Here is a 13,343-nt window from a genome sequence, read left to right as displayed (position 1 = left end):
TGGTTAAGACGCTGCACTTCCACTGATCCCTGGTCAGGGAACTAAGTAAGATCCCACATGCTGCATGGCGCGGCCAAAAAAAACAAAGAATAAGAACACAAGTGTGGGGACTTCCCTGGTGGCGCAGCGGTTAAGAATCCTCCTGCCAGTGTAGGGGACACAGGTTCGAGCCCTGGTCTGGGAAGATCCCACATGCCGCGGAGCAGCTAAGCCCGTGCGCCACAACTACTGAGCCTGCAAGCCACAACTCCTGAGCCTGCGTGCTGCAACTACCGAAGTCTGCGCGCCTAGAGCCCGTGCTCTGCAGCAAGAGAAGCCACCGCAGTGAGAAGCCTGCGCACTGCAACCAAGAGTAGCCCCCGCTCTCTGCAACTAGAGAAAGCCTGTGAGCAGCAGCAAAAACCCAACGCAGCCATAATAAATAAATAAAAAGTTTAAAAAAGGCATGATATTTACATATTTAAAAAAAGAATACAAGTGTGAACCTAAATGTTATTTTGTATTCTGGAAACTTTGTTACGTGGGTTAAAATACCCCACCCCCACCCCCACCCCCCCGTCCCACCCTGCCTTCCTCTTCATGTCACAGTGTCTCTGCCATCAGATGGCAATCAGTTTTCATCCTTTCTCACCTCTTTCTACCTCAGCCCTCTCAGCATCCTCAGCCAGAAGAATCTGCCTGTAAATTTCCAAACCAAACACAAGTTTAAAAAATTTTAGTTAATGGGGGAAGAAGATCTCCTCTCTTCCTTTCAGGGGATTTGAAGTCCCTTCCCCTTCAAGTTCACTGTGGGGAGCCTGGGCTGGAGGCCCGCTTCATGGGATCAACGGAAACGTCAGTTGTAACTGTGTGTTAGGGGGATGTGGGAGCCGTGTGGGCTCCAGGGCTCAACTGTGCACACCTGGCCTCGTCCCCATGAGGCCGCAGCAGGAAAGGTGGTGAGGCCTGCGCCGTGGGGTGGGGCGGGGAGAGGGAAGCAGTGCACCCACCGCGCGGTCTGGAGGGTGGAAATTCTGTCCCCCGTCGCTGGGCGGGTGCCTCGACCCAGAACGCTGGGCGGGAGCCACAGCTGCTGTCCCCAGGCCCATCACCGATTATGTTTCTCTGGGTGAGTTCCTTAACCTCCGACTCTCCCTTTCTGTTCAGAAAAACTGGTTAAAAATGCCTTCTTTCGTCTGTCACTTGGATGTGAGTGACATCTAAGTGTGAACCGATGTGAACTCCTTTTGAGCTTTCAAAAAAGACATACATGTTCACTACACACCAGGCTTTGGACGCTGACATGTGTCTTCCCCATTAAAAAGACCGGCGCTGTGGTCCAGGGTGGGTGCCTTTTGCACCAGGTACGTCTCTGCCATCAGCGCCAGCTGCCACCTCCCAGTGTCCTGCCTGGACAGGTTGAGGAGATCAGTGAATTCAGTGCACAGCTGTTACTCATCTCATTTTGAATCTGACCTGTGTTTTGGCAAGGAGGCTGCCGGAAGGTGGAATAAAAGAATGGAAAGAGATAAACAATAAGGTCCTACTGTGTAGCTCAGGGAACTACAATATATTCAATATCATGTGATAAACCATAATGGAAAAGAATATGAAAAAGAATATATATATGTATAATTGAATCGCTTTGCTGTAAAATTAACACAGTATTGTAAATCAACTGTACTTAAATAAAATAAATTTAAAAAAAAAAGAATGGAAAGAAGCACGGGAGTGGTAACTATCCCTTTGGGAAAAGGTGATCAAGTACAGTTTTCATCCAGGTGTGGAGTGTGTCCCCAGGAGGGATGGGAGGGCAATTTTTCTCTTTGTGTTTGTGTTTGGTAGCTTTTCAAAACTAATTTTCAAGGTCCAGTTTGAAGAGCCTAACCTCTTGGTCCTTTTCTATTGTCTGTCTTGCTTTTCTACAGAGTATTCAGGAGTTGAAAATGACAATGAAACTGAGCCTGTGCCTGTGGCCTCTGCAGGTTGCTGGACTTCCTTGCCTACGGTTCACTATTGTGTTTCATTTAAAGACGAGACATCCATTCATTGTGCATTTCGCATGAGACACCCAAGTTGCATTTTGGTCCCAGACACTATTTGAGCTGCTGCTTTGCCTCATGCTACCCCACTGCATCATGGGATTTCCCTTTTCTGCCCATTCTGATCCCAGTTGAAGTGAGAACAAATGACTCATTAATGCAATGTACTAATGGGAAGTTTTTCTTTTCCTCATCAAATGTTACCCCATCCCACTGCGTGAGGCGCCCCGCTGAAGTCTCACAGGCTAAGTTTGGTTGGGAGGCCACCTCCTGCTTCTCGTGTGTCTGAACCAGGAGACAGGAAAAGACTCGTGGCTAGATATTCTGTCCTGACTGATAATAAGTTTTAAATAATGTTTCTTAGAAATCTTGGTCCCTAGTGACGATTTAGTATCTAACGTCCCTCATCCGGAGTGCGGCATGCTGCTGACAATTGGTCTCTCCTCCTCCTCCAGTGTAAGAACAGGGTTTAGTACCTCCTGGTTTTGGCTCTTCGTTACAGTCTGTCAAGGGCCACCTTCTGGCTTTTTCTTGTAACATCTTCACTCTTCCCAGTTATCCTCAGTAGGAGGAGACAGGCACACTGGGACTCAACAAAATAGCCTGTGTAGGCGGCCTTGATACTAGGCTTTGTGCAGGGTAGGATTTTAGCATTCCTTTTATCTTTCTACCCCTGCCTGTGTACGTTCATCCCCAAGTTTGTGTGTATTCCCCGAGTGTGCTCAGTTAGAAAAAGCAGCCCAGGGGAATTACCTGGCGGTCCAATGGTTAGGACTTGGCGCTTTCAGTGCAGGGACCGGGGTTTGATCCCTGGTCGCGGTGCAGCCAAAAAAAAAGAAAAGAAAAAAAAAAGAAACCCAGCGCCGGATCCAGGCAGTGGTTGAAGAGGCTGGCGCTGGTAGGACATCACTTGTGTACCATGATGACGGGTGCAGCGAGGGCCACCCTTACCAGGAAGTGGCCGCATGTGTGGGGACACTCACGGGACCTCTTGGCTTCTGGGCTTCTGGGGAGGGACCCCCAGCTCCTCTCTTCTCCGGGCCACGTGCATGACCATAAGCCATTTAATTTCCTCATTGTGCTTCCATGTCGATTGCTAGGCTAACAGGATCTGGTAGGAACTAACCCGCATGTCCACCCATCAGGCTGCCACCACCGGTAACATCACCTTGAAAAGTGAAGCAGGAGGCCCTGGGCTGCACTCACAACTTCTGCTTTTCCACCCCCGTGTTCTGCAGGTGGTGACCTGCACATGACTCAGTTTTTCCGAGGTAATCTGGCTGGCCTGACGATCCGTTCCGGGAAGCTCACGGATAAAAAAGTGATTGACTGTCTGTATACCTGTAAAGAGGGGCTAGACCTGCACATCCCCGAAGGCAGCGGCAGCGGTGTCAAGGTAACACCAGCACCCATGACTTCCTCAAGCACAGGTGCGGAGGCTGTTGGCGTAAGGACTGATCGGTGATTGGTCCTGAGCTGCCTTTACGCACAGCATCTCCGACACTACACGTGTGGGGTGTCTTTCTCACACCAGTTCTCCAGCTCCTGGACCCCGACTCCCCAGGCGTCCTGTAATCCAGTTCAGTCCTGACACTAAGTGGGCACCAGGCCCCACTGCCCCCCACATGCCTGCTCCTCTGGTACCAGCTGCAAGGATCTGGGCCTCTGGTACCCACACTTGGCTGAAAAAAGTCGAGGGTTCCCACAATCCCTCGCCCTTTTCAGGTTCACTAATTTGCTAGAACTGCTCAGGAAACAGTTCACTTACTATTACTGGCTTATCATGAAGGATACAACTCAGGAACAAGCAGGTGGAAGGGAGGCCCAGGGCCAGGAGTGGAGGAGGGTGCACGGGCCTTCCACACCCCCTCCAGGTGCACCACCCTCCCGGCACCTCGCTGTGTCCACCAGCCCAGAAGCGCTCCAGACCCTGTCGTTGAGAAGTTTTTGTGGAGGGTCTGTTATGTAGGTATGATTGACCAAATCATTGACCACTGTTGATTGATTAACTCAATCTCCAGTCCCTGTCCCCTCCCCGGAGTTTAGAGGTGAGGCTGAAGGTCCAGTGTAATCACGTGGTTGGTTTCTTTGGCAACCAGTCCGCATCCAAGAGTCACCTCGTTAAGGTAGATTCTGGGGGCGGCTGAAAGGGGCTTATTAGGAATGAAAAAAGATGCCCCTGTCCGTCAGGAAATTCCAGAAGTTTTAGGAGCTCTGTGCCAGAAACCAGGGACAAAGACCAAATATATATTTATTATGTCACAGATCTGTCTGTGCCTTAGATATTTACCATTACGTAATAGGGTCACAGTCACTGGAATTATGTGAGCTTTTCTTCTCCAAGTCACCAATTCGAATCAGTCCCAAGCTAATCCTCTTGGTCAAAGTGTTTGTGGTTTCAGCGTCTTGCCGTTAGAACCTTATTCTGTTCCTGTCTCTCTGTTTTGGTGCCATTTCAGATCCAAGCCAACCCCAGTCAGTCAGTGTTGACCTTGGAGGGAGAGGATGTAGCGGAGTTGGATAAGGCCATGCAGCACATTTCCTACCTGAATTCACGACAGTTCCCCACACCCGGGATCCGAAGACTCAAAATCACCAGCGTGGTCAAGTATGTGCTGACTTTTAACAATAAACCTGTCTTTGCTCCGTGACCCTTGAGAAGAAAATGTGTGTATTTAGGTTTTTACGTCAACCCAGCCTCCCTTCTGTAAGGAAAGGTGATCTGTCCCTCGTTCCCAGCAAGTTTAAGTGACGTTTGGAAGCACATTCTGGGAGCGGCCGGCGTCTTGTCCGCCAGGTGGTCGTGGAATCCTGGGGTCCGCCTCCGAGCGCCTTTGTCCGTGTGGCTTGAGAAGCCGCCCTTAAAGCCCTGACCCTCCATCCCCTTCCTTGGCAGGTGTTTCAACGAGGCCGCCTGCCTCTCAGTCCCCGCGTTGGATGGCTACGTGATGGTTCTGCAGCCGGAAGAGCCCAAGATCAGTCTGAGTGGCATCCACCACTTCGCTCGAGCGGCTTCCGAATTTGAAAGCGCGGAGGGGGTTTTCCTCTTCCCCGAGCTTCGGATCATCAGCACCATCACGAGAGAGGTGGAGCCCGAAGGAGAAGGGGACGAGGACCCCACAGGTGACGGCCTAGACCCGTCGCCCAGAAGTGGGCGGCTGAAACCCCCCTGCTGCTGCTTATTCCTTGGCCCTTTTCCTCTGTGATTTTGTAGACTTGAATGTTCTAATGCTGTTCTTGGGTCTGCTTCTGGAATCGGACCCGTGGGCCAGAGCTCATTATGATCTTTGGAAACCCACCTAGAGGGTCCTTTCATCTTTTTTCCAGCTTGACCTCAGTAACTGGGATGGCTCTTGTGGGTTGAGAGGGCAGGGGTTGCTGCTGTAGGGGTGCTCCTGCTGGCTGGCCCCCCATTCTCGGGCCTTCCTGGTGGCCAGTCCTCCTAGACACATAAAGCACCCCCAATTCTTGAAAATGACTGTCCCGTACCTCCATCCGTGGTCCCTAAAAGGCCTCTGTGAGTTGGAGGATGAGCAGACAGGCTGTCGCTGTGAGCACCTCCCTGGGCTCCACAGCCTCTGCTATTTCCGGTTGGGCCATTTTTGCAGTTCAAGAGTCACTGGTGTCAGAGGAGATTGTCCACGACCTAGACACCTGCGAGGTCACGGTGGAGGGAGAGGAACTGAACCGAGAGCAGGAGAGCCTAGAAGTGGACACGGCCCGCCTGCAGCAGAAGGGCATCGAAGTGAGCAGCTCTGACCTGGGTGTGGTCTTCACAGGTGAGAGGCCAGACCCCAGACTGGGAGAGTGAAGGCTCAGAGCTCAGCGCCCACCTCCTCCCAGCTCAGCAGCTGGAGAGAGTCCTGGAGGAGGTGGGAAAGGAGGAGTGGTGGCCACGCACCTTCTCCCAGACGGGAAGGGGAGCACAGCTCTGCCTGGTGTCCAGTCCTCATAACGGGTGGAAGCTTGGGCGTGTGTGGTACCTGCCCCTCAGCAGGGGACGACGCCCCCGCAGTTGGCAAAAGCCAGACGCGCGGCCGGGTGGCTCCGGGGCCCGCCTGCAGCCCGCCTTCGCCCTCGGCCCGTGTCCCTAAGCTCAGCCCTGCTGTCTTCCCTGCAGGTGTCGACACCATGGCTAGCTACGAGGAGGTCTTGCACCTCCTGCGCTATCGGAACTGGCACACCAGGTCCTTGCTTGACCGGAAGTTCAAGCTCGTCTGCTCCGAGCTGAATGGCCGCTACGTCAGCAACGAGTTCCAGGTGGAGGTGGGTGCCGGGCTGTGCTGAGCAGGGCAGCAGCGTGGTGACCGGGTGCCTCGCTCACGGCCCTGATGTTTGCCAATGCCGATTTTTAGAGCATTCGTGGTGGCAACTGTTTAGGTTCATCCTGGGGTGGGTTGCCTTTCCCAGCCGGGGGGCTGCTCCCCATTAGACCTGCAGAGGTTTGGGGGGACAGGTTATACACGGGCTGGGCTGGGGCCCAGCACGGTGCCCCCCCTTCACAGGCTGCCTTAGCCTGAGAGTCAGAGGGGCCTCTGGAGGGAGGCGGTCAGGACCGAGTGGCGGTCCATGCCTCGGGCTGAGGGGCGAGGTTGTTTCTTGAGATTTGACACTGCTTTCACCGGGGGAGCCGGGGCTTCGTTGCAGATGGCTGGCCCTGCCGTGAATAGATCCTTGGCGCAGGGCGAGGGTTGCCGCCAGCACCGGCAGGGCTGCTCTCCACTGAACGTGGTTGTGGGGACTTAGGCCGCAATGGCCAGAGGGCACTCGTCCTGCTGGGACACCTTTCGTATCACTCGGAGCTTCTGTGCCCTGGAGAAATGGACCCAAAGTTACTCTCAGCAATTGAACGCTTCCGTTGTGACCCCGTAGCAGCAGAATTAAACTCACAGGGCTGAAGAGCCCACGAGTGTTTTCTTTGAGCCGAAGGGTAGCAGATTTGAAAGGAATTAAAGGCTCTGATTTGTGCTCTCTTTCACGTGGCTGTAGCTTTGGGAAAAGAGGGGCAATGTGGTGTGCCCGGGCTTCTCGAACCACCCGTGGTGAAGGGCCAGTGGTGGTGCTGTGTCTTCTCCAGTCTGTGGTGGATGAATTATTTTATTAGATACAATAGAAGTGAGCTATTCCAACAGCAGAATGTTCTTGGCTGTGTGACAGCATCACGTGGTCACAGCAGCCTCCCTGGCCACTTCTGTTCTTCTCTCTGCCCGCCAGCACCGGTCCAGGGCCCACTTCGGTGGTGCTGGTCAAGTGCATGTCCACTCCATCCGCGGACACATTCAGGCTGCCCTTGTGTCTCCGCTGCAGGTGAACGTCATCCACACGGCCAACCCCGTGGAGCACGCCAGCCACATGGCCGCGCAGCCACAGTTCGTCCACCCCGAGCACCGCTCCTTCATTGACCTCTCAGGTCACAACCTGGCCAACCCCCACCCGTTCGCAGGTAGGCCTGGGACGCCCCTCCCCGACTCCTGCCGTGAGCTCAGCCCCCCTCTTCCCCCACCGCCGCTCAGAACAGCCACCAGCGGCCTGGCTGTTATTCCACGTCACACGAGGAAACCGGAGCACAGACGGGGCGGTGGGGGCCCGAACCCAGACTTGAACCCGTGCTGAGCCTTTTCTCGGAGCTCCTCCTGTTCTCTGGGGGGTGGACGGAGCAAGCAGTGGAGGCCGAGGGCACACGGCAGGTCGGGTCGGGTCTCGTCATCACAGCCGTCCTGTGTCCTCTCCCCCGCAGTCGTCCCCAGCACCGCAACCGTCGTCATCGTGGTGTGCGTCAGCTTCCTGGTTTTCATGATCATCCTGGGAGTGTTCCGGATCCGGGCTGCTCACCAGAGGACCATGCGGGACCAGGACAGCGGCAAAGAGAACGAGATGGATTGGGACGACTCTGCCCTGACCATCACCGTGAACCCCATGGAGGTAGGCGAGGGCGGTGACGCCCCGACTGAGAACCCCTGCAGGCCAGGGCCCCAGGGAGGCTCAGCTAACCTTCAAGCTCACATGCTCTGCGTGGTCCGCACCGTGACCCCGCGTGGGCAAACTGAGGCCTGGGGGGGCCTGCTTTAGGGTCACGGTCCGGCTGTGGCTGGTGCCCGGAGCTGTGCTTCCCTTCGTCTTTGGTGAGGAGCCTAGTCCAGCCCCTCTTGCTGGGTCGTGGGATGTGGCTTCCAGCCGGTGGACAAACCCTGGGTCACCAGCTGGGGCGGGGGAGGGGCTGGATTCATCGCCTGGTCGCTGTGTCTCTCTGTCAGACATACGAGGACCAGCACAGCAGCGAGGAGGAGGAGGAGGAGGAAGAGGAGGAGGAGAGCGACGCCGGGGACGAGGAGGATGACATCACCAGCGCCGAGTCGGAGAGCAGCGAGGAGGAGGGGGTGGAGCCCGGCGACCGGCAGACTGCGAGCCGGCAGCAGCAGCTGGAGTGGGACGACTCCACCCTCAGCTACTGAGCCGCGGCCGTGCCCGCCCGCCGTCGCCTTCTTTCCTGCTTCAGGAGGCTTTGCTGTCATCCCTGTGCCCACCCCAAGGGTCCACGATGTACAGAGTCATCCTGGCCAGTAGGTCTGCAGAGCCTCCCCGTCGCCGATCTCCGCCCACGCTTGGTGTATAGGGCCATAGGCTCCCCCTTGCTCCCTCCCTTCGTCCGCCCTGCTCGCTCTTAAGTTAATGTGAGGAGCTGACGCTCGCTCTGTGGCTGATGTCAACTCCAGAAAAGCTGCAGTGACTGGACTCCTTGACAAAGGGTTAGAGTTGCTCACTCCTACCTGGTAGTCCTCTTCTTTTTTTTTTTTAAAAAAAAGTTTTTATTTTTTCCAAACTAGTGCATGTATAAAATGGCAGAATGGGGTTAATATGTAGATGATGAACTGACTTTTTAATATTTTGTAAATAAATTGGGATTCCTCGTGTCGTTTGTGCTAGCCTAATCCGGGGCTGGATGCAAAGTGGAGCGGAGACACTGAGCGTGGGAGGGGAGGGACCGGAGACCCTGCCCATCCCACCCCGCCCCCCACCCCGCCCCAAGATGAGGAGAAAGGAGCACAGACATTGATCTGCTGCCCGGCAGGAGGGGACCGGATGAGGGACCCCTCTTTGGAGGCTGGAAACGGCCAGGTCTTTTCTTTGGGATTCTACCCATTGAGGGCTGCGGGGAGCTGGGGTCCCTGGCCATGTTTGCTCCCTTCTCCAAGGACTGGCATTTCCTCATGCAGGAACCTGGACTCAGGTGCAGCCTTGGGGTCCATACTGAATAGATGCAGGTTTCCTTGCCGGTGAGAGTATGTTTCGATCATGTGGATGGTGCAGACCCTCTGACCACTTGGTCTGGAGACAGCGACAGGCCTGGGGGATCCGTACTCAGAACATGGCGGAAATGACGCCCAATGGCCTGAAGGCAGTGCTCGATTCCCCGAGCACCTGTGCCCCTCCTCCCCAGAGCCCCCGGGGGGTGAAACCATGCCCAGTAGGTGGTGAAAGGAGAGAACCGCAGTCAGGAGCAAAAACCCCTATAGCACGTGGTTTTTAATTTACGTGTAAATTTTGAGATTTCTAAAACGGGGGGAAAATAATTTTGAACACTGTTCTGTGATCATAACTGCTAGTTTCGAGGACACTGCCAGCTGTCCTGTGTCGTGTGTGGCCACCCCTCCATGTACTGTCACCGTCGCTGCTCTGTTTAGACCGTGGATAGACGCTAATGCGTAGACGGGACCCTCCGCGCTGTCTGTAGCCGCCGTGGTATCACTTTTCAGATGTGTATATTGATGATAGGTCAGAAAGCGTATACATACAATAAAGTCTGTTCTAACTCCAGTGGGAGAGCGGTTTGTGGTGGGTCTTGTTTTCATCTTAATCCTGCATCCTCTTGTTTCTTTCTGAGCCAAGAACATAACATACCAAGGATTTTATTTCTTTTAATCTGTTTTTACCTCTCATTTCAAGGTTTCAGACTGTTGAACCTACATCAGTTACGCTGAACTCACCTTTCCCATACAGAAACATCAAATGATTTAAAAAAAATAGAAAATACTCTTCTCGTCAGGCACACAGGCCATGCACCCAACCGGCTATTGCTGTGTATATGCAGTGTGCTGCCCACACCACGAAGCACAGACTCGTCCAAATAAATAACAAGTAGACATACACTCGGCTTTTCCTATTTCCAAACAGGTGGATGGGTCTGATGAATTCAGCACTTAGTTGGGAACCAGAGTCTGGTCAGTGGGGCTCTGTGGGTGGCATGGATTGCTATGGGCAGTGCCTCTCGGCCACCTCTCGTGAACCAAGAAACAGAGTTGGCACCTGGACTCTTCTGGAAGCCGTGCACCAGGGCTGCTGACAGGGCAGCTACTTCTGGCTCTGCTGAGCCGTGCAAAGCCTTTTGAGAGGTAAGTGGTGTCGCCCCTGTGGGTCCCGAGTCGGCTGCTAATACATGAAGCTCACCTGTGGGCTTCCAGAAGCCCAGGTTCTTAGCCCCATCTCCAGAGTTGGCTCCAGAAGGCTGAGGGAGGCCCGGGAACCTGCATTTCTCGAGCTCCTCAGACACACCTAAGGCTGAGCCTGAATCATTTCAAGCTAAGTACCGTCAGAGGAAAAGATGCCACCACACTCCTAACTCTCACGCTTCTGCTGCCTGGGTACTGGGAGCAGGTTCTCAAAGGTGAGCGTTGTGGAGAGGAGATCAGGTCTTTCATGACCTAAAACCTGCTTTAGGAGGAGGGAGGTTACATACAATTGCACAAAGTACTCGCACCTGCTTGTGTCTTGATCCATGACCAGGATGAGCTAAATCAAGCTCAGACCTTTTTAATGTGTCTCGAGGACCAGCGTGCGCTATATGTGATGGGCGCTGGCGCCTCTCTCCCGAGCCGTAGAGGTTCAGTAAAGTAGTTTGGCTATTTTTTTTCTCACCCGCAAACAAAATCACTTTACAGCAGAGATGAATTCCCGTACCCAGGAGTCGCTTTAAAAGTGGAAAGCAGGGCTTCCCTAGTGGTGCAGTGGTTGGGAGTCCGCCTGCCAATGCAGGGGACACGGGTTCGTGCCCCGGTCCGGGAGGATCCGACATGCCGCGGAGCGGCTGGGCCCGTGAGCCATGGCCGCTGAGCCTGCGCGTCCGGAGCCTGTGCTCCGCAACGGGAGAGGCCATAACAGTAAGAGGCCCACGTACCGCAAAAAAAAAAAAAAAAACGTGGAAAGCAATCATCCCTGAATCTAGAGGGTACCCAGGCCTCCTCTGAGGGCTGCCCAGAACTCAGTCAGTGGAGGGCACGCAGGTGGAGGGGGTGAACAGGCGTGGGTGCCCTGTCTGGACAGCAGGTACCGGGTCACTGCCAGGCACCAGGACCGGTGTAGCACGGCAGGAGCCTGGGGAGGAGGCAGCTCCCGGACGGGAGAATCATCTCTGCCGGCTCCAGACCCACCACCTGGAAGACTTGAGGTCACAGATCCTCGGCGAGATGCGGCCTCGAGATGCCGGGTTCACAGTGTCTTCCCATCAAAGCCCAGGGCTTGGATGGGGAAGTGGGAGGACGGTGCCCCTCCCCACATTAGGGTACATTTCCATGTATGGCTGTTTAGTTCCCGAAACATTTCAAGTCATAAATAAATAACCAGTGTAAACAAAAGGCAGTTGTGTAGGTTCTTTCCCAAGGATGCCGTCCAGCCTTTCAGGTCCCGGAGGGTGGCCGAGGGTGCCCGGCTCCCAAGACTGACAGCTCGGTTGTCTCCAGGCCCAGGGCTTGGACGGGCTGCTATTGCCTGTTATCTTTGGACACGTTGTGGGCCAGCCAGTTCACTTTGGTTTTCCAGCTCTCCCGGAGGGCTTCGTTAAACTTCACCCGGAAGTGCTTTAGAGCCTCCTCCTCCGTCTTCCCCAATGCCAGAGAATCCTGAGGCAAGATGGAAGCAATGGGCGTCCCATGGAGGGGCCTGGGCCCTGCTCAGCAGGGAGCCCCGTCTCCCTGCACCTCCACCCACTCTGGGCAGGTAACGCTCCCTCCTAAGAGAACTGCACCAAGGGAGCCAGGAGGGCGCCACCCAACACCTCCCCCGGGAAGAGCTCTTCGTTCCGACCCCAACCAAGGCGGCCCCTGCCCCGCCCCATCCTCAAAATAAGATGCCAACTTGAGCCCGGAGGTCTTGGCCCCAAAGGCAGGCGGCTTGGCCTTCTCCACTGGAAGCTGGCAAGAGGAAGAAGGGAGGGAGCAGCTTCTTCCCAGGAACTCGGGGGCCATGGCCCCCCCACCTCAGTCCCCGCCCCAGCGTCTCATAAACTGAAAAGACGCAGGAAGGAAAGACAGTTTTTAACCATGGAGGGAACCCTCTTGTACAAGTGGAAACGCCCGCAGCCTGCGGAGGACGGGAGGGTGGGCCAGAGCCGGTGGCTTCCTGCCAGACCCGGGTCCCAGGCCGGTGTGAACACACACGAGTCAGCAGGGCCCTGTGGGTCCACCACGCTCGGGGGTTGGGGGGGGTGGTGCCTCGAGGAGTCTGGGGCTCCCTGGTCTCCTGCCTGGCGGGGCCCTGCCCTGGCGTTTACCTTGAGGTACTGGATGTCTTTGGAGCAGCTGAGCTCAGGCAGGCCTGCCGCCCGCATGAGGGCAAAGAGGTGGAGAAAGAGCAGCCCGTGGCGCCGCAGGATGGTGTAGGCCCTTTCACAGTAGCCCCGGAACCTGTAGTGGGAGGTCAGGGAGCGGGCCCTGGGTCCTCCCGTCCCCCCGCACCCCAGCCAGCCGGCCAGCCCGCCCTCACCCTGGAAGGAGCCGCGCCCACAAAGCCCCAGCGTCCTCTGACTGACCGCCCCCGGCACCAAGGGGCATCTCGGGGGTCTGAGGCACCCTCACCTTTCAAATTTCTCACTATTATTCGTCTTCCCCTGCTGGATCACGTGCACAAAGTCATAGGTGAGGATGAACGGGACTCGCTCACGGTTGATTCCAAACTTGGTCTTGAAATTCCCCAGAAAGTGGCCGAAATCAATGTGGAACAGCTGAGGGGAGGGAAGAGCAAAGACCCAAAAGGAGTCAAAAAGGAGGGTGCCTCACCCAGAGGAGCCTGGGGAGGGAGAGGGAGCTGGAAGGGCTTGGATAGGGGGCTCTGCCAGCAGCCGTGTGCAGAGCAGAACGGCCAGCGGGCCAGCGCCGGGCGGCAGGCACCATGCTCACGGCAGCCCCACACCACCCCTACCTGCCCGTTCTCTCGGATCATGATGTTGTCGCTGTGCCGATCGCCGATGCCCAGCACGTATGTGGCCACACAGTAGCCAGCGCAGGAGAGGGTGAACTCCTCAATGGCTCGATCCAGGGCCTCCCTGGGGGG

The 13,343-nt window shown here is 55.5% G+C and overlaps 2 protein-coding genes across 6 annotated transcripts in view; one reads left to right on the top strand and one right to left on the bottom strand.

The window, feature by feature from the left end:
• Positions 1-9,836, top strand: part of CLSTN1 (calsyntenin 1) — a 75,524-nt gene extending 65,688 nt beyond the window's left edge. For 3 of the 5 annotated variants that reach the window (XM_060013719.1, XM_060013709.1, XM_060013746.1), the window contains 9 exons: positions 1,908-1,964; positions 3,260-3,417; positions 4,481-4,629; positions 4,918-5,144; positions 5,630-5,800; positions 6,142-6,287; positions 7,329-7,464; positions 7,759-7,943; positions 8,276-9,836. In XM_060013719.1, the coding sequence (XP_059869702.1) occupies positions 1,908-1,964; positions 3,260-3,417; positions 4,481-4,629; positions 4,918-5,144; positions 5,630-5,800; positions 6,142-6,287; positions 7,329-7,464; positions 7,759-7,943; positions 8,276-8,473 (1,427 nt within the window). In that variant the 3' untranslated portion in view covers positions 8,474-9,836. The remainder of the gene's footprint in view (positions 1-1,907; positions 1,965-3,259; positions 3,418-4,480; positions 4,630-4,917; positions 5,145-5,629; positions 5,801-6,141; positions 6,288-7,328; positions 7,465-7,758; positions 7,944-8,275) is intronic. The other 2 variants (XM_060013737.1, XM_060013728.1) reach the window with 1 other exon arrangement.
• An 85-nt stretch (positions 9,837-9,921) lies between these two features.
• Positions 9,922-13,343, bottom strand: part of PIK3CD (phosphatidylinositol-4,5-bisphosphate 3-kinase catalytic subunit delta) — a 29,516-nt gene continuing 26,094 nt past the window's right edge. Inside the window, exons 20-23 of the mRNA XM_060013758.1 lie at positions 13,212-13,335; positions 12,869-13,014; positions 12,565-12,697; positions 9,922-11,914 (exon numbers count right to left, since the gene is read on the bottom strand). Coding sequence (XP_059869741.1) covers positions 11,777-11,914; positions 12,565-12,697; positions 12,869-13,014; positions 13,212-13,335 — 541 coding nt within the window. The 3' untranslated portion in view covers positions 9,922-11,776. The remainder of the gene's footprint in view (positions 11,915-12,564; positions 12,698-12,868; positions 13,015-13,211; positions 13,336-13,343) is intronic.

This window comes from Delphinus delphis, chromosome 1 (genome assembly GCF_949987515.2).
Source record: "Delphinus delphis chromosome 1, mDelDel1.2, whole genome shotgun sequence".
Classification (NCBI taxonomy): Eukaryota; Metazoa; Chordata; class Mammalia; order Artiodactyla; family Delphinidae; genus Delphinus; species Delphinus delphis.
Note: the sequence above shows the minus strand (reverse complement) of the source record. Positions and strands in the feature narration are given on the sequence as shown.